Source organism: Calcarisporiella thermophila (genome assembly GCF_041956535.1).
Source record: "Calcarisporiella thermophila strain CBS 279.70 unplaced genomic scaffold VTP21scaffold_13, whole genome shotgun sequence".
In the NCBI taxonomy this organism is placed as follows: Eukaryota; Fungi; Calcarisporiellomycota; class Calcarisporiellomycetes; order Calcarisporiellales; family Calcarisporiellaceae; genus Calcarisporiella; species Calcarisporiella thermophila.
The window spans coordinates 88,142-114,780 of NW_027192203.1; the positions used below are offsets into that span (position 1 = coordinate 88,142).

A 26,639-nucleotide genomic window follows, 5' to 3' on the forward strand; every position below is an offset into this window, starting at 1 on the left:
GAGGCTACAAAAACAATTAAGACGGTTGTTAACGCGTGCGCACAGAACGATGAAACCAGTATTGAAATTTCATAGCCAATCAAAATCGAGATAACAATGCCCGATAAAAATAGTCTCTTTGTTAACTCCAATATTGAAAAAAAAAAAAAGCTATTGAGCTGGCGAATGATAGTAAGCACTCATCATTGGAAAATCAATATCACCAAAGACTAGGACCATATGAATTAATATAGGTTTAATTTATTGGCCAAACTATAGTAGGTGGGATATTTTAGCAATAGGACAAGTTTATACTCAACGGCTGAATACTCAAGTAAACTCGATTGCTTCGGAAAAGCTATCAATTTTCTAGCGAGTTCCTGCGCTCTCTCCACTCAACCTCATCCATCTTCACCATTCTTCATCCGATTCACCGATTATTCTGCCCAGACTCTGATCTTCACTGAAAGCTATGTTGCCAGCATGAAGTTTGCTAAAAGCTATGGAGGGAGATACATTCTCTCTCGACCCAGGAAAACTTTCGGAATGATCGCGCTATTCAAACTTTGTGGCAATCTACTTCGGTCATTTCTACTTAACTACTAATCAGGGAGGAGCGATTCGTATTTGCACTGCTGCGGAGTAAAGCATACCCCATACCCCATACCTCCTCTTTGTGCTCTCCAGTATATGTAACCCGCTTCTCTTTAACAAGTGCGATCAATCTCCTTGGCACTTCATTTGGCTCGTCGATTGCTGACAGCCGCTTATGAATGCAGAGGAGAAGGTGACATTGACAAGCGGTCGAAGCTTGCAGTAGAAACACGCCGAGTGCTCACTTCCAAAAAGAGCAAGGTGACTCTTGGGTGAATCATTTCATAGGCAAGTTCTCAAGCCAAAAAGTGTCTCGAGACTTGCATTTTTTTTACACGAAAGAATCGATTCTTTCTGAGGATTGTGTTGAAACCGGCGGTAGCCAGTTAAAATGCAGGGATCCGCTTAATTTCAAGCGTAGATGCGACAAGAGCGGTAGCGCGAACACCCCCTTTGCTCTGCGTCGGCTTTCCCACAACTTCTGCCTCGGCCCTTTCGCCCGTTGGATGGTGCGGAATTTTCTCGCCTGCTACAGCTGGGCCAGAGGGAGCCCAAGAGACCAAGTGGAGCGGGCAAGGTCGCCGACAAACATGCCCTTGGTTTAATTTTCACAAAATTGGTCCGCTTCCTCCACAGTTCCTCCAAGTTTCCACAGCCTTTCCGGTGGCTCAACTGGGGGGAATTCACCAAAGAATATTCGCCTTTGCCACCAAAAATATAACACTCGTGCGGTACTCCTCCCGGATTCTTCAACTCTCCCTCCTTCCCTCTCTCCCTCATCCCAGTGACTCGACACCTCATTCTTGCAGGCCAAATGGGCATTTCTCAATCAACCTCCAACATAGCCCCGGTGGCTGGCCGCCTTGCTGGCACAGCCATCCGGAGCGACTCCAAGAATTCTGGGTGCTGCATGTACTCCAGCGGAGGCATCATGAACAAGGCCGACCTCGGCTGGCTAGAGGCATGGCGGCACCAAGGGAGGCAGCCTGTGCATGTTTCGGAGCTGGAGGTGGTGGTTCCCGCCGCCAATGCCAATGCGGGAAGCGAGAGATTGACCACCCCAGCGGGGCTGATTGCACGCTGCGCTTGCAGTGGGACCCCCTTGGTCGAACTACCCAGCGGAGCACAGACACTGACGCACTGGTGCTCGCAGCAGCCTCTGCACTCCATGCAATCCGCCGTCGAGGAGCTGCGCAGCTTGGGGATCCGTGCCAGTGGAGTGGACACCCTGACTGGAGTGCGCAGGCCGTTGGCGGCGCACGACCGGGCCATATGGCTGCTGGCGGACGCTGGTCTGCGGGCGGCCAATGACTGGAGCGCGCGAGAAGATGATTTGAATGATCTACTCCGCGCGGGCCGAACGGACGGATACTCCATCGGGTTGGTGGTTGGCAGCGACAGCGTGGCGGGCGTGGGCAACTCGCACCTAAAGCGCCCGGCCGTGCTACAGCGTGTGTGCTGCCTTGCCAGTGCCGTGTACGTCACGAGCCATCAGTCCCAGGTGGTGAACATGTGCAATCGGCTCTCCGTGACCACTTGGGCAGTCATACAGGCGAGCAGACGCATGTTCGTGCTTACGCCGTTCTCGCGTCAGATGGGCCCAGGAGACCCTAAAGGCCAGTTGACCGTCACCCATGCCGCCATTTGTAAGAGTGGGCGTATCCCGCTGCCGTCGCTGGCCGGACTGTTAGGGCTGTTAGAGGACTTCGGGCAGCTCTCGCTATCCGCCTTGGAGGCCATTTGGATGCCGCGTTTGCCACTCCTGGGATATGACGAGCTACCGGTGGCCGAGGAATGGGCGACGTCGGTGTACCGCCTGCAATCCGCCGATCTACTGCTGTGGAGGCGACTCGCTTCGGACGACCACCTTCGCCCCGCCTGCTGGCTGCCAACCACTCTAACCGAGTACAGTGCGAGTTTCAGCAGACGGGTGAAGGGGCGCGGCACGGGAGCAGGCCTCAAACTCCTGGGCGACGCGCTGCACCTAGTGCGCCGCCACTTGAGTGCCGTCGGCCACTACGGGCTAACGCAGATAGACGACGAGCTTCTGCTCGAAGTTGTCTTTCGAGGGCGGCTTGGGTCACGCCCCGCCATCTTCAGGAGCACCATCACCATCCCTGACCCGACCGGTCATCTCGGCGCTGCTATTGTTGGCAACGGCCGCTGTAAGTGGGACTTGGTGGCCGCTGAGGATGGGCCAAGTGGGCTGCTGCTGGTGACCACGTTCTCAGATGGCACTCAGCACCTGTGCGCCTCTTGGGAGCCAGGAGAGGAGCCTGCGTCGCGCAGATTGCTGGCCGCGTTGGCAGCGTCGACCCCTAAGCTGTTCTGTTTGACCGGCGTGGCAAAGAAGGGGAGGAGAAAACTCTGGCCAGTCGTGTGATCGCTTGCTCGCTCGCATACCCAACTACTCCGAGTGCCATCTAGCTGATATGGCTCCAATATCGCACCCGAGTCCTTTCGCACCCGAGATCAAGCGGAATTCGCGATCTAGACTGGGAATCCGGGAACGATAATATTGGTGACTCAGTTAGGATGGAAAGCTCCCTCCTCTTTCCTCCCCACTTCCAAGGCTGGTGTTTCCGTGTCAACCATTTCAGAGGTCGTGTGATCATCCTGAACTGATACACTTTTTGTCGTCCATTTCCGGCCAACCTTTGAATACCGCGAATATATATAATGTTGCTAGGCGTGGGCATCTCCTCGATTTTTTTCGGATCCACCGCTACTCCCACGAGAAATAGAACATGCCCCAAATACTTAAGTTCCCATTGCCCGAGATGGTTGGGCTTCTCTCGATTCATTTGCAGATTGCTCGGGAGCACTCTTTAGTAAACTCCATGTAAGCTTTCAAGATGTCTTGAAAAATTCCTTGAATACATGTTAATAACATCCATGAATACTATCTAGTTTATCCACAATAGTCCGTCTAATGCTCTCTCCATCCTGGAAAGTGAACGGCGCCCGAGTCAGATAGAGCCTCATTTTCCCTTTTTTTTTTGTCACCAGGACGACGGGAGAAGATTCAGGGCAAAATACAAGACTCAATGATGTTCTGCTCCAGAATCTCCTTAATTCTCCGGCTGATTATTTCTTGAGGCTCCCAGTTTGAGCGAGAGGGAGCACATTTAATCGGAAGAGTGTCTCCCGTATCCCTTTCATGCCCCACAACTAGGGTGCGTCCCCAAGCCTTCGAATATATCTTCATATTCGCTCAGTAGGGCGTCAAGCTACCCCTGTTCAAACTCGTTTTTAAGAAGATTGCACCCACCTTTGCCAATTCTCTGACCTATCCCTGGCTCATCAGATCGTTTCCGCCTGGTTTCCACGTCCATCCTCCGCACTTCTACTCGAAATTGGGACCTATACTCTTGAGAAAAACCGTTCGGACGTGCCTCAGTTGTCTAGACCGGCCTCATGACGTTGATACCACGTGGCTACGTGGCCCAAACGGTATATTCCTACGGCTTTGTATACCATTGCGTCGCTCCAGTGGTGGGCTACTGCATCGAAAGTGCGAACCGGAATTCCAACCAGAACTTCACTTGGTATACCGTATCAGGGCACCAGTTTATTGTATACTAGAGAGATCAATCCAAGCGCCTTGCCGCTGGGTCTGACTTTCTACGTGCACTTTATTTTTTGCTATTCTTGATATCGAGGATTATACTTTTGAGGCAGGGTAAATATCTAAGTTGGGCTATTTTCACAGTTGAACCCCCACCAACGTTACATGAAGCATTGGAATTGTGGAGGAGACGTGCCATATTTTATAGCAATTAAATAGCGTTCATTATTGATCTTTTCATTTTTTTTTTATTGAAAACTTATATAAAATAGATGATAAATATTTCAGAATCAAATGAAGAAAGCACTGATACAAAAAAAAAAAAATTAGATGCGTAATAAAATATAACAGTTAGTAATTATCAAGAAAACAACTATATAAACTATCTTGGATCAAAAACTGGCTATTTATCTCTAGAAAACGAACATCCTACATCATACTAAAGGATGCGAGAACGTCAAAGGTAATTTGGGTGGGTATTTTTGTTAGAAGAATCTTTATTAAAAAGTATCCTTTTTGTTCTTAATAAAGGGTATTGATAGAGAACAAGAAATCCATGCAAGAATTGAGGATGTACAGTGAGTGTGTATACCTTTCCTATTTTTTCAAGGAGAGAGGAAAGTAGAATAGGGGAGGGAGAAAGAAAAATTAGAATACGGATGGTAGGGTATTCGGCAGAATCGTATTGGAGCTAAGTGTGTTGGATGAAGGACATTTCATCTCCTTGGGCTTGTATCCAACTTTCTTTACACCAAAGATCTTGGATATCTTCTTTTTATCCTTTATGGATGTGGATCACCATTTGGACCTAACGATTTTTTGCATCTCGTGTCCAAGTTGTTCAGCGAGTGTAATTTCGCTCGGTTAGGCGATGTCCATTATTCAAAAGGTAGTTCGGGAGGAAAGCCCGAAAAAAGTGGAAAAATTGGCTGATAAATACAAGTCCCGTTTCGATTATAAGCGGAGTAAGAAAGCAACTGTGGTCTAGTGGTAGAATTTCACCCTCCCAAGGTGGAGACCCGGGTTCGATTCCCGGCAGTTGCAAGTTATTCCCGTTATTTTTTTTCGCCTTTTCATCTAGACATAACCCACCCTATGTCTTGTCCCAATTCTCTTGTTTCTTTACCACCATGGGCCGAAGAAAGCGCTTTCATCGTGTTGGAATTTAAGAATCTGGGAGCTGTATGACGTTTTATTACATCCAAAGCATGAGAGGAAAAGCGAGCATAATTATGAAAAATATATATATACGTTTAAATATGAAAATAAGGATAAAGAAAAAAAGAAAGATGGGTTGATATAGCGATGATGGTGGGAAGCGGAAAAAGTGATCTGAAGCATTAAATATGGGAAAAGCTTTAAGGTTAGGTTGAAAGATGCCACGCCGAATCTACACTATGAATGCGCGAAACTCTTTGCTGCTGGTTTGGTACGACCAAATGCGGCTCTAAGCGAAATGGGACTGGCACGGGCTGCTCTTGGTGCTGAGAAATGGGATGCGGTTGGAGGTGTTCAAATGCAAGATTGGGTACATGGTAATACCCTGCGGGGGGGGGCGGCGGCGGGAAGAAGATCGGCCGCTGGTGGATTAGGGGCATGGAGTTCCTCCGCTCTCCAAGCTCGTCCTCGTCGCACGTCTCCGCGAAGGTGTGGACGCCTTCTGCCGTCGCCTCGCGGCCAGTCTGAACCTGGGTCCATTCCAGTTCGAAAATCCCTTGCCCCTCCTTTCCCTCCTCTCCACTGTTGCCCTCGCCATCGCCGCCCTCCGACTTGGGCTTAGCTTTCGCCTTTGCTTTTGCCCGGCGATTCTGGAACCATATCTGGACACTCCTAGGCGACATCTGCAGCTGCTCTGCAAGCTGATTTCGGGTCATCGCGCAGGGCTTCGGATTGGTAGCAAACACCTTCTCAAGGATGCGCGATTCAGCGCGTGAAGTACGGCGCCGATGGCGGGTCTCGAAGGGATTATAGAATGTAAGATTGAATTCAGAGCTTGATTTGTTCCATCGCGCCCCACTGCCATTGGTGATTGCGTTGCCGGTGCTGTGGCGGCGCAGAGCAGAAGCCGGCTCCGGGACGAGCGAAGATGGCTGCTGGTCCATGGGAATCATGGCGGCGGGCGGCGAGAATGCGGTAGATGGGGGCTCGAGGGGATGCGGAATAAGGGGAAGGCTGAAGTAATCCATGGAAATGGGCAGGACGGGAACAGGGCAGCGGGGTGGAGGGGAATAGAGGGAAATACAAGCGAGTCGAGGATCAAGTTTTTTTTTTCAGCGAGAATGTTGAACAATCGGCGGAGAACGAAACTGGGGGAAACTATAAAACTTGGCACAGGAAATGAGAAGCGATGGCAAACAAATAACCAGCAGGAAAAGCGCGCTCTCCGGGCCCTCTCGCCGCCAGGCCCCCCTGGACTCCTCGGCTCGCTCCCCTGCTTCCTAGGAATGGGCTCTGGAGCACACAACCTCAACTCTATTGCCCCGTATGGCTCGGCGCAAGCCAGCCCCACCCCAATCGATCCGCCCACCTGTACACAAGGCAAAACAGTTTGGTACGCGGAGGCAAAATAGAAAAACAAATCTGCGGAGCCCGGCGACCCGGCCAGAGCACCGCGAAGGGTTCTGCATCCTGAGGCTTGCTCTTCTCCCGAAACCCGTTCGCCGGCCTTGTTCACTAAGCTTCGCGGTCTCTGGAGCGATTATGAGAGAAATCCTTTTTCCATTGTTTTTATTTTTTTTTTCCTTCTTATATGTTTTTTTTTGTCGCGCGGAAAGCGAGAGAAAGAAAGAAAAAAAAAAGAATATGGCACAAGAAAAAGGATTATATACATGCAAAATTATAAGTAGGAAAAAAAATAGGGGAAGGGGGGGGAGAGGGAAACAAGGGGAAAAGGGAGAGACACACTACAAAACAGACTTTTGGCCGTGGAGAGAGCTCTCCACAGCACACACAAGACAGTGAAAAAGTACAAATACTTATATTTTTTGGATTGGCGGGGGCGGCCGAGAGCCAGGGCGCTTAGTGGGAAGCCGTCTGGCCGTGGGAATGGTGGAGATGGTAGCGCAGTCCGTTCTGGTTCTGGCAAGAGAGCAAAAGTATCAAAGGTTATGGATCCACTACAAAACAGGCGAGCAGGAGATCGGGAAATTTACTTTATATCGCTTCCCACAGTTGCCAATGTTGCAACGGAATCGCTTTGACTCGTCGTCCTCCTCGACCTCAGAGCAGTGGCCGTGCTCGTGATGATACTACCAGCAAGCATAGCCCCGGTTAGCGCCCCCGCATGCGCGGCAATGTACCCCTACGAATGGCTTACCTTTAATCCATTGGCTGTCTTATACACTTTTTTACAGCTCCCGCATTGGTGACGCTGCCTCTCGGCGGTGGGGCGCGAGGCCGACTGCTGAAGATGTTGCTCCAGTAGCGAGAGCTCATCGCGGCTACGCGCGGCAAGGAGGATGTCGTCCGATAATGCGGTAGAACCAGCTGCCGCAACCAGCAACAGGGTGTTCATGAGATCATCATCCTCGCCCAATGGGCCGGGGGCGGGATGCATGCGTTTGGCGATGGGGAAGAAATCCGGATTCGAGTTCGAGTAGGCTCGTTTCCTCGAAAGGGCGGGCTCATCTTCTGCTTTGCGGCGCGGGAGAAGGACCGGACTGCTGGGGGCGGAGCAGTCCTCGCTCTCCTCATCCTCATCTGGGTAGACTGAGTATTGCTCATCGTCTTCGTCAAATTTCACGTGAAACTCTTCCCTATAAATAAGCAAGCGTGAGCATTTCCGGGCGACAAGGCAGCGCTTAAGGAGGCGGGCCTACCAGTGCTGCAGGAGGTCATGCATGTCGCTCAATTGGATATTGCAACACTGAAAATCCCGGCAGAAAGACGCCTCCAGTTGCGCGAGCTCCTGCGGGTGGAAATAGTCTTTGGTGGAGAGGGCATCTTCCTCCTCGTACGGGGTGGGCAGGAACTCGTCGTACCAATTACTGGGCAAAATGCATAAAAAATTAGCCCATCACGATGAGGCAAGAGGGATGGCAGGGGGGGGGGAAGCTTACTCGGTACTGGTCCGCGGAAAACTAACTTCGATGGGTGCAGGCATATTGTGATTTCCGAATGATGGCTGCGGGTAGGTCTCCTTGCGTTACGCCTTTATGATGCGCTGCTGAGCGACAGTGGACGGGACTAGCGCGGCCGTGGTAGCCTGAAGATGGCGGGCAGAGGGAGAGTGTGAAAGAGGAAGAACAAAACGTGAGCCCCCGCCCGCTGCTCTCTCAAATGCTGGCTTTGATCCCCGATTTCCCCATTAGGAAAGGGTTATTTCAGAATGTCTAGATTCCGCATTGTGCACCCGCGAGTGCGGCGGCGATTGGAGGAGGGCGAAATAGCTGACCTAACGAGGTGCAACAAAGGAAGGCCATCTCTTCCTCTGAATTTCAAATTCCCCCTTGACACTAGGCTTGACGTTGCGGCCGGAGGCCAATATGAGCTAAGCGGTTGCTTCGGGCCTCGCCATTGGCGATGGCGGCGGCCCCTCTTTTCAAAGCACTAATCCCGGCCACGAGCATCCCGTCGGGATTCCATTGCCCGTCACTGCATCCAGCTTTTCTCTTCTCTAGTGACCCCCTTGCGAGGGCCGGCAGATGTATTATTGAGGTTGGATATCCAGCATAGACAAGGATGCAGCATGGCGCATGAAGACAAGGGGAAGCAAAGGAATAAGAGGCAAAATAGAGTCATATTATTACAAAAGCAAGTTTCGAAATGTTCTATGTGATTTTAAACTTTCGTCACGCTCCATCTCCCCTACTGTGTCGCCAGAGCAACAGGGATGCGTTTCTCCTGTGGGACAGTGTGACCCTCTATGGGCCCGTCTCTGGGTAGGCCAAGGGCTATTCTAAGCTGCTCGTCGACGTGCTGGCCCGACGAGCCTTTGCTGTCCGTGGCCGAAAGCGCGGCGGACACCATCAATACGCCAAGGGTCGCAGCCTGAGCAGTCATACGGGCATTAACCATTTTCTGTGTCATAGTAAGGTTGCTAAAGGATAGATACCCAAGTGGAAAAAAATTGGGAAATGGCAGAGAATGAGTTCAGTCACTTCTACGCCGATCACAAACAATTTCTCCCTTACCGTTTAGAAAGAGAATACGCCAAGGATCCAGCAATGGCGACGACCCAGCTTCCGCCCACAAGCGTCCACCGATGTTCCCTCAGAAAGTCTATTGCTCTCTCTCCATTGCTCTTCTCTACCACCGGTTCTTTTCCGCGCGCATTAACTTGATACGAATACTGATCAAGCTTTGCCCACTGTTGCCTTTCGAACTCGAGCGATGCCTTATCGGCCGCAATGACCATCCCGGCGATGGAAGCCGAAGAGATAATGAAGGCCCTGAGTGGCAATGTGAAAATCGCCGGATTGAGACGCAAAACACGCTGTGCAAAGTAAACACCTCCCGATCCGATCCCTAGCCCTATGATACCGCCCTTGATCCCTCCCCGAACCGTTTGTTCATAGTGGGCATTAACACGCTCTTGTTGCTGCATCGTATTGGAATTCTATGACTTTTCGAATGTTGGTATGCTCCCCTCTTCTATTTATATAAATATGAAACCAATGACATTGGGTGATTACCTGGCGTGACTTTTCCCGAATTTCCCCGCAAAAGTTAAGCGTCTACCTCTTAGAAATCTCAAGAACTTGCCCGAGTTTCGCCAGATATGCAACCTAACCAAGTAGATTTTAAGATTAAATTGGAGGGCCTCTCGTCTTCCAACCTTTCCATCATGGGCGTCTTGCCCTCTTGTATGGCCTGTTGCCGGCTTTTAATTAAATTTTTTAATTCAGTATGAGAGTTCATTGTGACAGAGGAATAATGGCTCCTTCACATCGCATAGATTGGTAAAGAGCTCGGGAAGAAGTGACTCTGTACCACGAATTTCATACATTAAAAAAAGATCCTAGATATGGGAGAGCTTGGAAGCCCGAGTATCAGATCCCTCCCTCAAGCTTATTTGTCGATGCCTCCGAGAATAAAATTTCGCCATGTTTTGCTTCATAAGGTCGCTAAAACATATATGATTAACGATTAGCCGCAATTCCATGGAGGGGCTTCCAGTCGCGCTAGACAGGAGAATAGATTGGGGAATAATATGCGTATGATTTCTTTTTGTGCACTCGAGGCTTTCCCGAAAACAAACGACCTAATTGTATGAATGGAATTGGGCTAGTGACGACTTATTATGGTCCAAGGGCCGATACAACCGAGCATCTCATTGGATTGCTCAAAGTGCCTCAGCCCTTGGAACACTCTGATGGCGCTGTATATTCCTTTCTAAAAAGGCTAACGAGATTGTTAGTTTACTATGCCTTTTCCAGGTATTACATATCTGCGACATCTTATATGCTGCAGTAGGTGGATGCCAGAGTAAGCATCTCTCAACAAATTAAATTATACAAACCTACGATCAAGGTATAATTCGTAAGAGCCTTCAACGCAAAAATATTAACATTGTGCTTCAAATACATTGACTGTATATCCTAAGCTCTCGTTTGATTTAATACCTATCTCCAACATGATATAGAGGCTATTGTCCGGTATTTGATGTTCATGTATTACTTATATAAGGAATGGATACAGGATGCATGCGTGCGGATAAGAAGCTCCTATATACTTCTTTGACAACGTTACGTTGATGGGGAGGGATATGGGAAAATGCAGTTATTATTATATAAAACCAAGTAACCATTACGCTTCGGCCAGCGTAGATTATTTTACAAGCAATTGGATACATACAAAATGGATAAATAATTAGCGTACCTGGGATTGGTTCGACGTGGTCCTACGAGGTGAGGTAGATGCTTTCTTCCAAGTCAGTCTCAAGGGTCGTAGTTGTATGAATAATACTGTCTGTTTCCAGAGCTGCACGGTGTTCTACCTCTCCAGACAAAGTATCACTTGAACCAATCTCTAAAGGAGCTCCCGCCACTTGCTGAGAGAGTGCATTTAAATCGGTATGATATTTTTCCCTCTTTGTAGGGCACATTTCATGATTGCTGAAATAGCTCTGCTGTTGGTGTTGCAGTAAGGGTATCCTTGCGGTGGGAACAAGGACGGGTGGAGGAGGAAGCGGAGAAACGGTCGATACCGTGGATGAATAAGACGTTATAGGAGACAATACTTCAGCGTCAGGTTTTTTCCGTCGTTTTCTCGGTTTATATTTATATTCCGGATATCTGCTCCATTTCTCAGAACATTAGCATATACCGTGTTCTATAAAATGAAAGGTCAGCGATTTACCTTTCCTTGTGAAGTCGTTTCTCTTCTTCAGCCAAGGCTCTGTAGGCCTCTTTCACTTCATCGCTTTCTAAGCTCCACAGCTCCCCAACAATCTTTGATATATCATTGTTAGATATCCCTGCGTAGACATTATTTATCTCCCGCTGACGCTCCTGCCGATAGATAATGAAGGAATTCCTTGGCCTGGGGATCTTCTTTCCGTTTCTAATATTGGTAAGCCTTGAGGTGGGAGTGGTCAGAGACGGAGCTCCGGATTGGGAAATGCTCGGAGCTGAGCAGAGCAACGGCGTGATGGATGCAACTACTTGACGGGGTGTGGAGGTCCCACTGGAGGAGCCTACGGGATCCCTATCATACGCGATAAGTGGGCTTGTCGCATCGGAATCTGGCACCAGTTTGTAGCCGGTCGGTATCACTACTAGGGCTCCTTTTACATGTACAAGTTGGAGATCCTTTGACGTATTAAGAATGTCGGGTGTGTAGAGTGGAAAATATTCAGACATATATAAGGCAATAATGTGAGGTTGAAAATGCTAAAGACTTTTGCTACGGGTATATGCAAATAGAAAAGTAAGTGATGAACAAGCCGTTTGAATTTACTGTATGAAAAGTATATATAGAAAAGGAGAAAAAGAAGGAATAGAGAAGGGCTGCAAAGTGCTGCGAGGTTCGAGGTAGGTAGGTTGGTGAAAGAGGTGAAAGATGGGTGACGACTGCTTGGAGAGTCTCCCGAGCGTTTTCTCTTCAAACCCTCCTCCAAGTTCCTTTGTTCTTATCTCCCGGAAGACAAAGAAATCATGAAGTGGTCGTTCGCGAAAAAAACTTTTGTGCTACGTAGAAGAGCGTTCATTTGGTTCATTTCACATAATAAAAGTATAATTAAACTCATCCATTTCAATAGTAACTCTGCTGTGTTCTGTATTATTTGAAATGATGGCAATAAAATTCATTTTTTTGTGCGCAACTCAAGCTTGTGTGGGTGGAGTTGGAAGAAAAACAGCAACCAAAAATAAGCGAATCCCATATGTTCCATCATTCCTCTGACGCACAAAGCCTTTATTTCTTGCCACATTCAATCCCACCATGTTCAATTGGTGTAATGCGAACAGGCCTTTGCTCTTGTAAACCCGAACCTTTTGTCATTAAGTACTGAGAGTTGAGGATTTTGTAAAATCATTGGGTCGGTAAATCCAATGATGTTTGTACAAGTCCATGGCGCAATAACTCTATGTTGCTTTAGCGCTGTTATCCGGAATTCTGCTACAATACATATATCGTCGTCTTGACACTCCTTGCTCAAACTGAGCTGTCTACCTGCTTGTACCAATAGTACTTTTAAATTTGATATAAAAGAGTGAAAGTTGAGACCATGTTCTCGTCAAATGGCTCAACATCAACGAGTCTGTATCCAAAACATACGATTTTCTTAATGAATACTTTTTCCTCATTTATTATTTTTTAATTGGCTATAGAGAATATCACACTGGGTCAAGTGGCTGCTTATTTTATTGCCCTGTCGCACCTCGTTGCGTTATTTGGAACAGCAGCATGCGCTTACTCTCTCGGTACCCCCTTCTCCGGAGAGGATTTCCAAGAGCGATTTTTCGAAAACAATTTATGCGCCCTAAATGCTCTGGCACGAATATATCGACAGGGTCATGCTCTAGTGGTGGCTGCGCACGATCAACGAAGCGAAGAATATTCACACTTTGCGAATACAGACAGCCATATCCGGGTCCCTCTTCTTAGCCGCCTGTCATGGCGAGAGATCGATACCAGTATGTTTTATTAATACCTGATGTCAATTCAGGCCCTGTGTGTCGTCGGGAATGGAAGCTGAATGCGAACGGAGAGTTCTCTGACGGGATTTGTGTCTGTGGACCCAATATGGTCTTAAACATCGAATAAAGTAGAGTGGACTGACGCAGAACAGTTGAATACGGGCCGCATAATGTCATCAGATTGGTTGCGTGTTCTCTTGGCAACAATTCAAATTACTGGACTCCTTGTGTCTGTAGTGACTCCGACAGTTTTTGAAACGTGCACGTTTGTCATAGAGCCGGTGGTTCTTTATATTTGCCACCGCTTTTTTGCGGCTTATGTTGGAGTCTAAATGGCGAGCATGGGCTCGTCCTTTGATACTGTGGCCAAAAAAGGATGTAGATGGAATAGAGGCTTACCGACGAGTTTCAGTCATCACACCGCCAGTCTTGATGTGATCAGGGATTACTGGAGGAACGGCGGCGTATTTATGGAGCAATGAAATCCTCCAAGGGCCTAGTACGGGGATGACGGGGCTCCCTGTGTTCGCACTGATAAGCTACGCCGCGAGCTCTATTTTATCGGTTATTATCCTTGCAATATGTACACAGTAATTATAAGAATACCACTGCAATTATTGTATATTTTGCAAAACCTTATAATATCGGCTCTCATTCCATGTGTATCAAATGGTATTTATATTTGCAATTTTGCAAGGGTAAAGGCGCTTCAAACTGAAAATTTTGGTGACACTTTTGCTCTTTTAATTAGGGTAGGATCAATATCCTTGTAGCTCAACAAAATAATGCATCCATGGCCCGAAAATTATCCCATATTTTTTGTCAGTCTCGCATCTTATTTCAACGGATTCAGAGAGCACTCTTGTTACGACCCATTTTCAACTAAATCTGACAGGAAAAAATAAAAGCCTAGCAACGGAACTTTTTTTATCGAGTTTGAATAATTCTCGGCATTTTCATACAATTTCAGAGATGTTATGTGATAGAAGTAATTGGCGACTTCTGGAACTCCTATAGTAGAATAATAGTAAAAATAAAAGAAATATGGGAAAAAGGATCAGAAAACAAATATCTGAACAATTTAAAGAAAAGCAAGAAAACCGGGAATTTCCATTTACAGACAAAAAACAGAATAATAATTGATGCATATAAATTAAATAGGCTCAAATTGAAAATTTTAACAGGTGGTTCATATATAGAAAGCTGCAATATTTTTCAATTAAATTAGGAAAGAGGGAAACTATTTTTTCAAAATTTTTATGCATTTGTGACTTATTTTTTGTACTAGTTTGTGTGACGTTTTTAGCATAAGGGAAAGATTTAACTCCGTATGATTTATTACAATCTCAAATATATCAAATAAATGTTGACGTAGATACGTAGATAAAGGGATTAAGAAGATCTTAAAGTAACTCAAACATTTGTAATTGATTTCATTCGATTACGAAGATCACTCACCAATTCCTCGACTGCGACGTCATCAACTTCATCTTGATTTGTCCGATTTCCTTTTATGAACCTTGAATTTCTTACCATTTATTTACTACTTATTACTTTCCATTTTACTTACCTTGTAGAATATCACTCTTGCTTACAATTAGATATCAATAAAAAGGACCGTAAACCCCCCTAGCCTAATGTTACTAGGATAGTTTGAGAAGGGAGTGTAGGGTAAAAACACCGATTCTTATTCCAAAACGCAAATTGCTCAAAATATGTATCCAAATAGCGCTGTAGTCAACAAGAGGCCAGAAAGTATAAAAAATTTCTAAAAATAATAGGGAATTAGCTTTAAAAAAGGCAGTTCATCTTAAATTGATGCAGAGCAAAGGAAGCGGCAAAGTAATTCCCAGCTCAATGCATGTTGATAATGATGAGGGTTTGTTCAAAAATGGACTTCTTCGCATGCACGTCCTCGTGACTCAAGCCTACCTCCTACGTGTTCCCAGCCCTCTGCGCAAAGTACTGCACCATTGGGTAGGTCGCGGTGTATCGGAATAGTGTATTTTTGATGATAACCCCAAAATTGTGTAGCGCTATTCTGATCTATACCACCACCCCAAATGTGGAAGTGCCCAGTAAAGTCACCGTTCCATGTTGTCGATGCAGACACAGTTTCGACTCTAAGACCAGAGCCATCAACGGCAATACAGGTCCTACTATTACATCCATTGCTTCCAGCGAAGGCTGTGGCGGTAATAAGCACAATAATAGTATGAATAATTCTCAGCATTTTCATACAATTTCAGAGAGATGTTATGTGATTAAAGTAATTAGCGACTTCTCGAACTTCTATAGTTAAATAATAGTAAAAGTAAAAGAGAACAATGAGAGAAAGGATCAGAAAACCGATATCTGAACTATTTAAAGAAAAGCAAGAAAACCGGGAATTTCCATTTACAAACAAGCAAGCATTGTAATTATGTATGCACGTAAATTAAGTAGATTCAAATTGAAAATCTTGACAAGTGATTCATATGTAGAAAAGAGCCGCAAAATATTTTAATTGAATAAGCTACATGGAAAGATTTTTTTCAAAATTTTTATGCACGTGTGGCTTATTTTTGGCACGAATTTACTACATTTGTTAGTTTTAGATCTTATACTTTCGCTTCAAATCACTCCAGACATGCTCTTTGATGTTCGTGCAATAGAGTGCAGCTTCTAGCCCTCCATCGATACGACACAGATTTCCAACCTTGTGATCAGTAACACAGACCCACACCATTAATACGTTCCCTATCTGATTCAGTGCGGATTGAATATTTCTACTGCGAAGCAGTTCTCCCTTGCGCTTGTAATAGTATTGTTTCCTGACGCATTCGTAAAGCTTAATTTGATCCCGTCGGAAACACTACCCGCTTCTAGTCTTCCACAGTCCAATTTATATGCTTCCTCGCGAACTTAGAAAACTGAGCAAAGACCATTCAATTAACAAAAATGTAGTCATAATCCAAAAACCAACAAAATTTAGCAATGCACTTTTTCAAATACCGCTACCGGTAAGCTGGCTATTCTTTGGTAAACCGGGGTAGCATGTATCTCTGAAAATAGGGTAGACACTGTAGTTTTATCTCAACATGTTTTCACTATCCCTCGGAAAGAGGATACTGAAAAATCGAGGTTTTAATATATAATTTCAATTTGTTGCTATGGTTTTTCGTTCGGATGTACGTACCCTGGAGACGGAGACCTTGACTAGTTTCAGTCCTAAAATTAGATAAGGGTTTGGCCAAGGAAACTAGAAGTTGCTTTTAGGGTGTCAATCACCATAGCTTGTCTTGATAGACTGTGTGGTTGCTATGAAATTCATTCTCTATTGTGCTTAAGATTAGGTCAAACAACGAACCATTTAGATAGAAATAGTGATCATCAATAAAAACTTATAATACAAAAACAAAAATAACAAATGCAAATGGGCAAAGAACAAAACGGGCAAAGATAACCTATACTCCATCGATCGTCCCCACTACTTCCACGTCGGCCTCTTCCGCAGCCTTAACTCGCCTTCTCCGTTTTTTCGGGGGCGGCTCATACTTGGGGGCCGAAGATTCCCCCTCTAATTTCGCCTCTGGCTCCATCTTTTCCTCCTCAGCCACTGGCTGCTTCTCCTCGACCGTGGAACTTGCTTCTCCATTCTCATTTGTTTTCGATTCGGACTCTGGAGAGGGTGGCATCACCACATTACCACTATCATCCACCTTCAGCCCAATCATCGTGACGTCGATCCGAGTTCTGTTCTGCAGTGCTGCCGTGATCTCCGAAGGGTTAGTTCTTTCCTCTTTTTTGAATTTGTTGCGGATCTGACGCCGATTGCGGCGGTTATTAAACATTCGCGCTATTAGATCGAAATCGGTGCCGAACATGGATAGCCCCTATAGAGAAGATCTCTCGATTGTCAATTATCTTGCCATTGAATCATGCATCGCCGGCAGTGGATTACCTGGTAGAATTTTTCGTGATCCTCCTTTGTCCATTTTTCCACTCGCTTATACTTGGAATAGGTCAAACTGTTCACAAAACGGTTCTGATCGGACTCCTCGACAAGTTCCATTGGGCCGGTGTTGGTGGGCCGTGTAATGCGTTCACGGTCAATAGTCAGAGAATCTGCATCGACAACCACCTTGCCATCGACCAGCTTCACTTGTACCGCAACATTTCTGTAAGATGTGCCAATGAGTGGAGGTAAAATAAAAAAAAATCAATACAATAGATATTCAATTTCCTGGGAAAATAGACAATATTACTGTTCTGGTAGTTCCTCTGTTTTCTTGTTGTCACTCTTATTCGCTTCGTCCTCGTCCTCATCTTCGTCCTCCTTTATCTCATTCAATTCACCCTTAACACTAGCATTTTCTTCCTCCTCTTTCCCTGCAGTTTTCGCAATCCCATTTGCTTTCTCTCTCTCCGCTCTCTGCTGGGCCTCGATTCTTGCTTTAAATGATGATGATACTACACCCTCCTTTAAATCCCTGCAGAAATGGCTAATCGCCATGTCAAGGTATTCTGGCCGTTGAGGATTGGGCTCGTCCTCAAGAGTCTTGAGCTCAGCGAGAGTGGGGGGCGGGCGTGAAGATCTCGATTTAGAGGAAGAGGAAGACGATTCCTCATTTGCATTTTGCGAAGTGGTAGGAATAGCGATCGGAGTGGCCTGTGGGGGAAGAATGGGGGTGGGTCGAGTGGGGATATCAATCAAGTTGCCAGTGGCTTTGCGTTTGCCTCCTCGAGTCGTACTCATCTTGACAAAACATGATATTAAAAGACGGATTTTAGGTGAAGAGCGGTCATATTTATCACATAAAACTGCGCCACTTAATCCTCTATTGAGAAATCTAGAGGTAGTCAAAAGGAAATTTTCCATACTTTGGCGAGTCCATCCAAGACATATCCTTCAGCTAGTTCTAGAGGGGTTTCTTTAAAGAAAGTGTCCATGTCGCAACCAGTTCGGTAAGTCTCTTGTTTCTTTTCGACGTGACTTTTTAATAGATGGAATGGATGGATGGATGAGAGGATGTATTGGTCTTATCTTGGTACTTGGATTTAAACAGGGTTATAGACTGCTTTATTTTTTCATCGCATTGGATTTCTCGATCCATCATTAATTTAATCGATTGAATTGACTCTCTTATATACATCCTATGCATCATGATATATATGCGATCTAATCCCTCTCTTTTTTCTAAAGTCTCTACGCAAAAGGCCGTGCTCTTGGCTTCAAACGTGCCAAGCGCAATCAATCTCCCAATACTTCCCTGATCCAGATCGAGAACTGCAAGACATCCGCTGATGCTCAATTCTACCTCGGTAAGCGTGTTGCCTATGTCTACCGTGCTAAGCGTGAGGTCAACGGAAGTAAGATCCGTGTGATCTGGGGACGTGTAACGCGTTCGCATGGCACCTCTGGTGTGGTGAAGGCGAAATTCAGGTCAAACCTGCCTCCAAAGGCATTCGGTGCCTCTGTGCGTGTGGTATGTAGAAACATTTGCTTCTGGCCATTAGTATGTGTATTTTAATAGTTACCCTTTCTGTTTTGCAGATGCTCTATCCCTCGAATATCTAATTGCGTATCTGGATCCTATTCGTTTTTGTTCACACTTTATTTTGTTTTTATACATGTTTATATTTTTTTTCTCCCTTGAATTACTCTATTTCAGCAAACTCCCGAATAAACACTGTTCCCGCTACAAGTTACCGTATTACCTTAATTGCTCACAGAGTATTTGCTTCGACTTCGAAAATTCTCGTACCATTTCTCACAATGTAACTAGAATTGAAAAATTAAATCTTAATATGAGGCTTATGCGTTTACTTTTAAGTTACATATATTAGTATCATTTCTTCTTAATCTCAGTGACTACGTAGCAACGTCAACTTTTATAGTATATATATTGGTATGTATGAGGTTATAATAAATTATTTGGAGTTATATCCGTATATACGAGCCCAACCTGGTCATTGTCCTAAAGATTCTTTCGCGTTTTGCAAGAGGCTCGAGAAGCTTGAATATGCTGCCAGTCTTAAAGCCAGGCCTGATGAGCTAAAATGCGTGCACCTAGTCAAAAGCTTCATAAGGGCGCCTTACGATGGATCATCGTGAGGTACACCCTTGTTCTCCATCAAAGGTTACTAGGGATTTTGAGATAGAGAGAAAGATATAAATCTGAATGATTTATTACAGCCTCATATGTACTAATATATCAATTTTAAAAGATGACGTTGCTAAGTAGTCACTGAGATTTAGAAGATCTGATACTAATATATGTAACATTAAAAGCGGTACCGTCCATGCCTCGAAAGTGATAAAGCATGTCAATAGAAGATGACGGGTGGGATGATTTAAAGGCATTGGAGACCAGTCTTTTTGACTTAGAAGGTTAGGGCTAATACTGGTCGGCTGATATATTTTTTAATATCTCCTTTTCATTGCTTTAAATATAATGCTATGTAGATGTAGTGGAGGCAGAATTTGAGCGGTTGAGCACGATTAAAGCAGATGATGGGCTATTGTTGGAATACTGGTACTGGGAGCTTAAACGTGAACTACTTTCAACCATGGATCAGTGTACTACTACCGATAGTATATTTTTTTTTTCCTCAATTCTCCTGTTGGACTTCAAATTAATTCATGATTGATTCAATTTTATAGAAGATAATGTTTTTCCCGAAGCAATAGCTTTTGACATCGAGCGACCTCTTCAGTTTACAACACGTTATAACGGCTATGTTCTACGAATACAGGTTGAGCATACCGAGAAACTAGGTCGTGTCTACAAATTGCGAACGGATCCTTGTTTGAAGAGAGTAGACCAGGAGTTTGAGGCAATGACAACACATAACAATAATTTCTCGATGGTGGAATTCATTAAAGAGAAAGTATGGCCAGAGTTAAAGCGGCTGACTACGATGTAAACATTCCATTTTGTTTGTTGTTTTTCCTAATATTGTAAAATACCTCGTTTCTTACATAATATCGCCCACTATCTGCATTTATTTTCCCCAACTTTGTTACATGGGGAGTTTTTACGGAAACTCTATTGCTTAGATGAAATAATAGTACAACCGACTACTGCAAAACCGTTCATTTTAATATTGGGGCACTTTGTCTGAGAAGGGTCCTAATTGTATATAGGGTATCCAATGTGTTAATATACTAAACCCTAGTGAGGACTCTAGTTAAATAGAGCATTCCTGCATATTGAGGTTGCGATACAATTCCAACAAGCTTAAAAATTTTTGTTGAAATCTTCCTATTAATAAGAAGTCTTGTGCAAGACAAAACTTCGAGCTTGTTGCCGACTCTCGACAGAAGACTCGAGCTGTAGATTTTGTTAAGGTATCTTCAATGGTCCTTATTGTATAGAGCACCCAAAGAAGACGTCGAGAGCGCTAATGTAGTGGGCTCAGATTCTATTCGCTGAGGTGGGTGGGATTGGGAAACAGACTTCACAGAACAACGTAGAACGCAAGAACGCGTGAATGAGCCCCTTTTAGAGTTAATAGAGATAAATCAGATTTAATTTTACTTAATCTGTCATTCCCAACGGGAATTGATATTCAGGGTCGTATTTTCGTCTCTCTCGTCTCGCCCCTTTTTATGGCAGAGACATCAGCTAAGTTGCGCTATCAGAAGCGGCGTGAGGCTCGGCAACGAAAAATACTCGCCTCCGCAGGGGATAGACTGAGTCGCATCACCGCAACTGTGTATGATGAAATGTCAAATGATTACAAGGTTGTAATCAATTCGCCTTCTAGCTCGGTGCTGGCTGCTTCACCGCCGTCATCCCCATTGGAAAGCAAGTTCCCAGAAGGTTGGTTAGAGTAGTTTGGACCCTCAAAAGTAGCGTCTGTATAAATCGAACTAACGTGTGATGTTCTGATGCTTAGGTGCTTTGGTAGAAACCCCACTCAATGAAGATAAACGATTCCAAGCACCCTTCCAATGGACCCAAAGCCAAACCAGCTTTGAAGGTTATAAGCATCCTTATTCCCATTACACTCACTGTGTCTCTCCAGTTCGTACTTCTCAGCCATTTTCTCCTGTGGCACTGCATTCTTCGCCCCGCATTGCGCGTTCAACGTTCGCCCCTGAGATTATCAATACTGAGGATGGGTTTTTTGGTCATGGGCCTATTTTATGCGAGAGAATTGCATCCCAGCGGGCAATGTCCTCAACTTCTCCAAGTTATTTTCTAAACTCGGAACAACCAACAAGTCCTATAGGCTTGAATGATGTTAATTTCAAAAGGCGGGCTTTTTGCTGGCGAGTTGTGCACATGGCTTGTGCTCTTACGTTGGGAATGCATTTTGTAATTAGAGAATTGTGGAGAGAAAAGGGGGGAATAAGGCGATTGAGCATGTTGGGTGGAATTGGCGCTGGGGAATCCACGATTGCGCCAGCAGTAAGTTGGCAATTAGATTACAGTTGGAAATCGCGCTCTAATCACTGTATCTAATGTAGCCATTACTCGGGTGGTTCACCACGCTTGAGCTTATTTTACTATCCAGTAGTCATTTTTTCATATCCAAGGTACTTGCTGGTTAATTATTTCTTTTTCTGTTTTCTTAATACGCCCCATTTTAAAGACTAGAGAGTCTTCCTATAATACGCTGAACCTGCTGATAGCCATCCTTCCTCCTGCTGCCAGCAACACCATCCGATTTTTCTGCTACCATCGAGACATCTATGACCAGTTATGGCGAGATATCAGCGTGCTTCTGTTTGTTTTTGGGTTGGCAGTTATGGGCGCGCGTTATGCATCCATGTTGCTTTATTGAAACATGTATCCATACTTATTTTGACACCTACTTCGCTGTGTACCATCCATTACAAGGTTTATGAAAACTTCAAAATATAATTTATCTATATTTTATATGAACACAAGAGCAATGAGAATGGACAAAAAGAAAGGGGAGGGTGGAAACGAAATTAATTAGAGGGCGGTATTGTGGAGGAGGGCTTGGGGGAAGAGGGAGTGGCGGCTTCGCGTTTACTTGCGATGTTCAAGAATTTGTTACAAATCTCGGTCGAGTTCATCATAGGTACCTCGAGCTTTTGAACTGTGGAGTCAGCTAAGATCCCAGAAATAAGTGCGTCAGCCGTTATCTAAAGAGATTGGATTTGAGAAAAATAAAATGGCTTACCAAACTCGACTGTAACCGATGGGATGGTACCAGGATCCTTCAATTTTGTCACTACGATTTCAACATTAGGATTATTGTACTGAATGCGCGGTAGATTCTCGCGAAGAAAATGTCTAGATTCGTGAATGAATATAGGATAAAAAGATGTAAGCATTGCTCTGGTGAAGGCTCGAGTGGGATCTCAATAAAAATTGGTTGTATGAAACTCACTTTGCTCCCATGCTCTTGTTCTTCCCCTGAAATGCGTAGACAAGCGACACGCGGCGTACATCGGGGCTCAGTTTAACTGCCCCCTGGCCCTGGATCAGATTATCGATGAGCTTCTGTGTCCGACTGCCTACTAATCTTGCCATTCTTGAAAATCGTATTCAACAACGAAAATGCAATTCCGAAGTAAACATTGGAGATATTGTGACATCGAGGCGCAGCAAGTCACGAGGTTGGCCACCAAGACTTGTTCCCTTTTTCATTTGGAATAAAACTTCACCCCTTCTCATGTCATATTTCCTCTTTCAGTCGACATCCCATGGTCATTTCATTGTTACTCCTAGCTCTCTCGACCGCGCAAGCATTAAACATCCAGTTGCCATTCCTTAGCAACCCTAATTCCATCTCCTCGGCTCTGGCTCCTCAACCATTCACAGGAGAATGGGCCCGCGCTGTCGAATTTTACTACAACGTGCGTGGTCATAAGAAAAACGATTCAGAGTGTCCAGTCCCTATCCCCAAATTTAAATGTGACATCCCCACATACGATGAAGAAGAGGAGGAAAACGAGAATATACTGAAAAGGGACGCATGGCATCTAAGACCAAGGGTAAGTCCATATTGGCATTAGCTGTGTGTTGGAGAGAGCAAGTGTTCCTCTGACAGTCGGCGAATTCGTCTAGGACATTAAAGCGGTAATCACTCTCGGTGACAGCATATCAACCGGATTTGCTATGCTCTCTGGGAGGCCGCCTCTTGCTTCCATGCTTGAATATCGCGGCAAAGTCTTCTCTATTGGCGGTGATGAAAATGAACTGACCATTGCAAACTTTCTTGCTGCCTACTCGCCCAATCTGCGTGGCGCGCCAACCGATTATACTGCGCCATTCAGCATTGGAAAGGGCCTGAATGACGCTGTCAGCGGATCCATTGCCGGCTCGTTGAAGTACCAGGTCGACCGCCTTGTGGAGCAAATGCAAACGGAATTCCGCGATGTGAAAAGAAAGTGGAAACTTATCACCATCTTAATCGGGGCCAACGATGTGTGCGAAGCGTGCGTGGGGGATAAAATTCCCAATCCTCTCTCACAGCCTGATGTGTTTGAGAAGGAGTTGAGGCAGACGCTGAATAAGTTAAGGAAGGAGGTGGGATATGCTTTTGTGAATATAGTGGGGCTATTTAATGTATGTATGGTTTGGGCTCAGTTTATGCTTCATTGAATGACTAATTTGACGCTCCACCAGGTTTCCAACGTGTATCTTGCAGCCCAGAACGACTCCTACTGTAAATTTCTTTTTGAATGGGCACACCTCAATCCCTGTCGATGTGCTAGCGATAACGTAGATCATCGAAATTGTGAGTTGGCTTTTTTTTTATATCTTCTCTTTCCTCGACTCCAGCCCATCAGGTTTAAGTACTCAATGGCTTCTTATTTGTATTGCAATCTTGGATTCTAGATGCGGACGAGCTTACCCGAGAATACAATCGTCGGATGCGTCTTGTTGCTAGTGAGTTTTCGAACGCTACCGATTTTGCGGTGGTTGTGCAGCCTGGCCTCATGGACATTGACCCGACCAAATATGGGCAGGCGTTTTTAAGCGGACTGGACTGTTTCCATCCGAACCATTGCGCACAAAAAGTGATGGCCGTAGCAATATGGAACGTAAGTATGGCATTTAGGTTTAGATAATCCTGCCGATTGCCGGCGCTGAGCTTGTCGCCCATCTTGTGCTTTTGCTTAGAATATGTTATCGCCCGTGAGCGAAAAGAGGCAAGTGGACGCGGAGACCTTGGATATTTATTGTCCTGGCCCATATGATGTCATCCAATGAAACCATTTCACCCCTCCCTGCTCTATTTATATGTGTCGATCGCTTAATCTAGATACAAGCTCCCTTATAGCAGTTAATATACACACTCATAATATCGGAAAGACGCGGATCGCACACACAAGTGCTCGTTAGTCGTTACAGAAAGATGTACAGCATTCTGTTCTTTGTAATTTTTACCATGCTGCCTTATTTTTGCATACACGCCTATCTATCTAACTATCTAGCTAGCATCTAATCTATATACATTGTACGCTTTATTTAAGAGTGAAGTACGCATTATACATGGTTGAATATGGCAATAAAGAGAATAAGGCACAATACCTATATAGAAGTCCAAAACGTGAGCGGAAATAAATAATACAAAGGAGAGTGAACAGACATGTGGATCACAGTGCGCTTGTGCTCACTAGCCTTCCGCCCACGAGTTTCTCGGAGAATTCCCAGAGCCGCCTGGCGAGTTCGGGGTCGCGGGCACGCTTGGAGGGAGTATAAAGCTAACGAGGGGGGGGGGGAGAGGAGGAGAGAAATGAGACTCGGATTAGTACATTCCATGGGGGCATGGTTGAGGTGTCGTCTGAATACCTTGGCTATGGGGATAAAATACTTGTTGTGGTAATCCTTTTCGTCTATTTCCGGGCTAGTGGCCACGTAAAGCTGCGTGAGCGACCCGTTATCCGTGTCGAGGGTGGTTACAAAGAGCTTGGCCGTCAGATCATAGATGAAGCGGCGGAGGGGCGAGAGGTGACGAGTCAGATCAGACTAAGTGGGGAGAAGAGGATGGATCCACGGTTAGAGCATGCACAGGCAAGCCAATGGGGGGCGAGCCAATGCGGCATAGGAATTGTCATACAGAAAACGCGGCATTGCCCCCTTCTTATTATTTACCTCGACGGTCCCGGGATGCACCGAGTTGACCCTTACATTGGTGATGCCTTTCTCGCGCAATCGCCGATCGAGTTCACTGGCGAATAGCAGGTTGGCCAGCTTGGAGCGCCCGTAGGCCATCATTCTAATGTAGAGTCTAGAGGAGTTGATCTTCTTCAAATCGCACTCTACACCCTTGAGCGGCGGGGCGAACTTATGGGCCAGAGAAGACACCACCACTATCCTTGCCGGCGCCGACCGCTCCACCACGGGCATTAGTCTAGTGATGAGCGCGAAATGCCCAATATGATTTGTGCCGAACTGGATTTCAAAGCCATCCATGGTTAAGCTGTGTGGCGTCGCCATGACTCCCGCATTGGCCATTAAAATGTGGATGGGATGACCGAGCGAAGTGTACTTGTCCACGAATTCCTGGATGGAGGCAAGAGAGGCGAGATCAAGGGGAAGAAACTCCAGCTTTCCATTCTGCGTCACTTTACGAATATCCTCAATGGCCTCCTTGGCCTTTTGTTCGGATCGGCAAGCGATAATGCTAGTGGAAGAGAGACACAGCATTAGTCCATCACGACAAGACAACGACCCCAGCGCCTTCTCTACTATAGCACGTACACGTGGGCATTTTTCTTCGCAAGCTCTCGGGCACACACTTTTCCTATCCCGGTGTTGGCGCCGGTGATGAGGGCGGTGCGGCCGGCCAAATCGGGGATATCCTCGAAGGTGAAGCGCGGGGGGGGCATGGTGCGGGGGATGTCGTGGAGGGAAGGGGAGAGAGCACTTGCAACGAGGACGAGGGGAAATCGAGCGTGCAATTTTAAGGTTGCCCGAGAGAGCCGAGGGGAAGTTCTTGCCGTGTGTCAAACAATATTCCAATATGGGCATTGGATGACCAATTTGTTTAGGAAGAGGGGAGCTCGGACGGCGGTTAACCGGGCTTTTCTCCCGTTTTGAAATTATTAAATTACCTGCGAATTGGAGGCCGCTGGCTCTGCGCGAACTTCTATATCGGTGCAAGCCTGAGGAAAATGCGTGTCTCTTCGAGTTGAAACCCCCCACCTCCCTCCCACACTAAGCCATTGGCCGTAGCACTCCGAGGAGAAAGCGAGCCTATGGCATCGGGGACTGGAGCTTGGGCCAAGCTGATCCGTTTGGACATGCGCATGTTAAGACACCCTTGAATTTGACTTATATAATGGGAATTCCCCCTCTTGAAACCTCGCTGCTCGATCTGATTCTTTCCCGTATTCAATAGGCTCGCCCCTATTAGTTTACTCCTCGCTCGCTATGAGTTTTACCTCGGTCTATTACTCTCGCTCCCCCAATCTTAGCGATGGCTTGAAACGGAGCGAAGCGAGG

The 26,639-nt window shown here is 45.8% G+C and overlaps 16 protein-coding genes and 1 non-coding gene across 17 annotated transcripts; 8 read left to right on the top strand and 9 right to left on the bottom strand.

Annotated features, from left to right (window-relative positions):
• Positions 1-1,387: 1,387 nt before the first annotated feature.
• On the top strand, positions 1,388-2,956 carry VTP21DRAFT_1935 (uncharacterized protein; the record flags this gene model as incomplete). Its single annotated transcript, XM_069392075.1, has 1 exon — positions 1,388-2,956. The coding sequence occupies one exon, from the start codon at positions 1,388-1,390 to the stop codon at positions 2,954-2,956; it is 1,569 nt and encodes a 522-aa protein (XP_069250513.1).
• A 24-nt stretch (positions 2,957-2,980) lies between these two features.
• Positions 2,981-3,377, bottom strand: VTP21DRAFT_1936 (uncharacterized protein; the record flags this gene model as incomplete). Its single annotated transcript, XM_069392076.1, has 2 exons — positions 2,981-3,068; positions 3,229-3,377. 2 exons carry the CDS (start codon positions 3,375-3,377, stop codon positions 2,981-2,983), a joined length of 237 nt encoding a protein of 78 aa, XP_069250514.1.
• Positions 3,378-5,114: 1,737 nt separating this feature from the next.
• VTP21DRAFT_t165 lies at positions 5,115-5,185 on the top strand. Its single transcript has one exon. It is a non-coding gene; the product is annotated as a tRNA-Gly (tRNA).
• Positions 5,186-5,505: 320 nt separating this feature from the next.
• VTP21DRAFT_1937 (uncharacterized protein) lies at positions 5,506-6,327 on the bottom strand (the record flags this gene model as incomplete). Its single annotated transcript, XM_069392077.1, has 1 exon — positions 5,506-6,327. The coding sequence occupies one exon, from the start codon at positions 6,325-6,327 to the stop codon at positions 5,506-5,508; it is 822 nt and encodes a 273-aa protein (XP_069250515.1).
• Positions 6,328-6,420: 93 nt separating this feature from the next.
• Positions 6,421-6,711, top strand: VTP21DRAFT_1938 (uncharacterized protein; the record flags this gene model as incomplete). The annotated part of the gene is made up of 1 exon (XM_069392078.1): positions 6,421-6,711. The coding sequence occupies one exon, from the start codon at positions 6,421-6,423 to the stop codon at positions 6,709-6,711; it is 291 nt and encodes a 96-aa protein (XP_069250516.1).
• Positions 6,712-7,159: 448 nt separating this feature from the next.
• On the bottom strand, positions 7,160-8,243 carry VTP21DRAFT_1939 (uncharacterized protein; the record flags this gene model as incomplete). Its single annotated transcript, XM_069392079.1, has 5 exons — positions 7,160-7,219; positions 7,294-7,389; positions 7,458-7,896; positions 7,960-8,127; positions 8,200-8,243. The coding sequence occupies 5 exons, from the start codon at positions 8,241-8,243 to the stop codon at positions 7,160-7,162; spliced, it is 807 nt and encodes a 268-aa protein (XP_069250517.1).
• Positions 8,244-8,947: 704 nt separating this feature from the next.
• On the bottom strand, positions 8,948-9,686 carry VTP21DRAFT_1940 (uncharacterized protein; the record flags this gene model as incomplete). The annotated part of the gene is made up of 2 exons (XM_069392081.1): positions 8,948-9,179; positions 9,274-9,686. 2 exons carry the CDS (start codon positions 9,684-9,686, stop codon positions 8,948-8,950), a joined length of 645 nt encoding a protein of 214 aa, XP_069250518.1.
• Positions 9,687-10,982: 1,296 nt separating this feature from the next.
• VTP21DRAFT_1941 (uncharacterized protein) lies at positions 10,983-11,943 on the bottom strand (the record flags this gene model as incomplete). The annotated part of the gene is made up of 2 exons (XM_069392082.1): positions 10,983-11,376; positions 11,441-11,943. 2 exons carry the CDS (start codon positions 11,941-11,943, stop codon positions 10,983-10,985), a joined length of 897 nt encoding a protein of 298 aa, XP_069250519.1.
• An 866-nt stretch (positions 11,944-12,809) lies between these two features.
• VTP21DRAFT_1942 (uncharacterized protein) lies at positions 12,810-13,232 on the top strand (the record flags this gene model as incomplete). The annotated part of the gene is made up of 2 exons (XM_069392083.1): positions 12,810-12,840; positions 12,913-13,232. 2 exons carry the CDS (start codon positions 12,810-12,812, stop codon positions 13,230-13,232), a joined length of 351 nt encoding a protein of 116 aa, XP_069250520.1.
• A 14-nt stretch (positions 13,233-13,246) lies between these two features.
• On the bottom strand, positions 13,247-15,949 carry VTP21DRAFT_1943 (uncharacterized protein; the record flags this gene model as incomplete). Its single annotated transcript, XM_069392084.1, has 5 exons — positions 13,247-13,332; positions 13,439-13,536; positions 13,621-13,717; positions 15,154-15,344; positions 15,828-15,949. The coding sequence occupies 5 exons, from the start codon at positions 15,947-15,949 to the stop codon at positions 13,247-13,249; spliced, it is 594 nt and encodes a 197-aa protein (XP_069250521.1).
• A 718-nt stretch (positions 15,950-16,667) lies between these two features.
• On the bottom strand, positions 16,668-17,959 carry VTP21DRAFT_1944 (uncharacterized protein; the record flags this gene model as incomplete). Its single annotated transcript, XM_069392085.1, has 3 exons — positions 16,668-17,096; positions 17,165-17,381; positions 17,469-17,959. 3 exons carry the CDS (start codon positions 17,957-17,959, stop codon positions 16,668-16,670), a joined length of 1,137 nt encoding a protein of 378 aa, XP_069250522.1.
• A 192-nt stretch (positions 17,960-18,151) lies between these two features.
• VTP21DRAFT_1945 (60S ribosomal protein eL33) lies at positions 18,152-18,781 on the top strand (the record flags this gene model as incomplete). Its single annotated transcript, XM_069392086.1, has 3 exons — positions 18,152-18,168; positions 18,407-18,689; positions 18,758-18,781. 3 exons carry the CDS (start codon positions 18,152-18,154, stop codon positions 18,779-18,781), a joined length of 324 nt encoding a protein of 107 aa, XP_069250523.1.
• Positions 18,782-19,527: 746 nt separating this feature from the next.
• On the top strand, positions 19,528-20,130 carry VTP21DRAFT_1946 (uncharacterized protein; the record flags this gene model as incomplete). The annotated part of the gene is made up of 3 exons (XM_069392087.1): positions 19,528-19,594; positions 19,670-19,798; positions 19,868-20,130. The coding sequence occupies 3 exons, from the start codon at positions 19,528-19,530 to the stop codon at positions 20,128-20,130; spliced, it is 459 nt and encodes a 152-aa protein (XP_069250524.1).
• A 685-nt stretch (positions 20,131-20,815) lies between these two features.
• Positions 20,816-21,996, top strand: VTP21DRAFT_1947 (uncharacterized protein; the record flags this gene model as incomplete). The annotated part of the gene is made up of 4 exons (XM_069392088.1): positions 20,816-21,029; positions 21,106-21,620; positions 21,680-21,748; positions 21,805-21,996. 4 exons carry the CDS (start codon positions 20,816-20,818, stop codon positions 21,994-21,996), a joined length of 990 nt encoding a protein of 329 aa, XP_069250525.1.
• Positions 21,997-22,147: 151 nt separating this feature from the next.
• Positions 22,148-22,715, bottom strand: VTP21DRAFT_1948 (mitochondrial 54S ribosomal protein mL61; the record flags this gene model as incomplete). The annotated part of the gene is made up of 3 exons (XM_069392089.1): positions 22,148-22,290; positions 22,363-22,475; positions 22,573-22,715. The coding sequence occupies 3 exons, from the start codon at positions 22,713-22,715 to the stop codon at positions 22,148-22,150; spliced, it is 399 nt and encodes a 132-aa protein (XP_069250526.1).
• Positions 22,716-22,888: 173 nt separating this feature from the next.
• On the top strand, positions 22,889-24,401 carry VTP21DRAFT_1949 (uncharacterized protein; the record flags this gene model as incomplete). The annotated part of the gene is made up of 5 exons (XM_069392090.1): positions 22,889-23,179; positions 23,253-23,753; positions 23,814-23,925; positions 24,027-24,232; positions 24,312-24,401. The coding sequence occupies 5 exons, from the start codon at positions 22,889-22,891 to the stop codon at positions 24,399-24,401; spliced, it is 1,200 nt and encodes a 399-aa protein (XP_069250527.1).
• A 386-nt stretch (positions 24,402-24,787) lies between these two features.
• VTP21DRAFT_1950 (uncharacterized protein) lies at positions 24,788-26,445 on the bottom strand (the record flags this gene model as incomplete). Its single annotated transcript, XM_069392092.1, has 6 exons — positions 24,788-24,895; positions 24,984-25,160; positions 25,287-25,818; positions 25,896-26,129; positions 26,249-26,283; positions 26,353-26,445. The coding sequence occupies 6 exons, from the start codon at positions 26,443-26,445 to the stop codon at positions 24,788-24,790; spliced, it is 1,179 nt and encodes a 392-aa protein (XP_069250528.1).
• Positions 26,446-26,639: the final 194 nt, after the last annotated feature.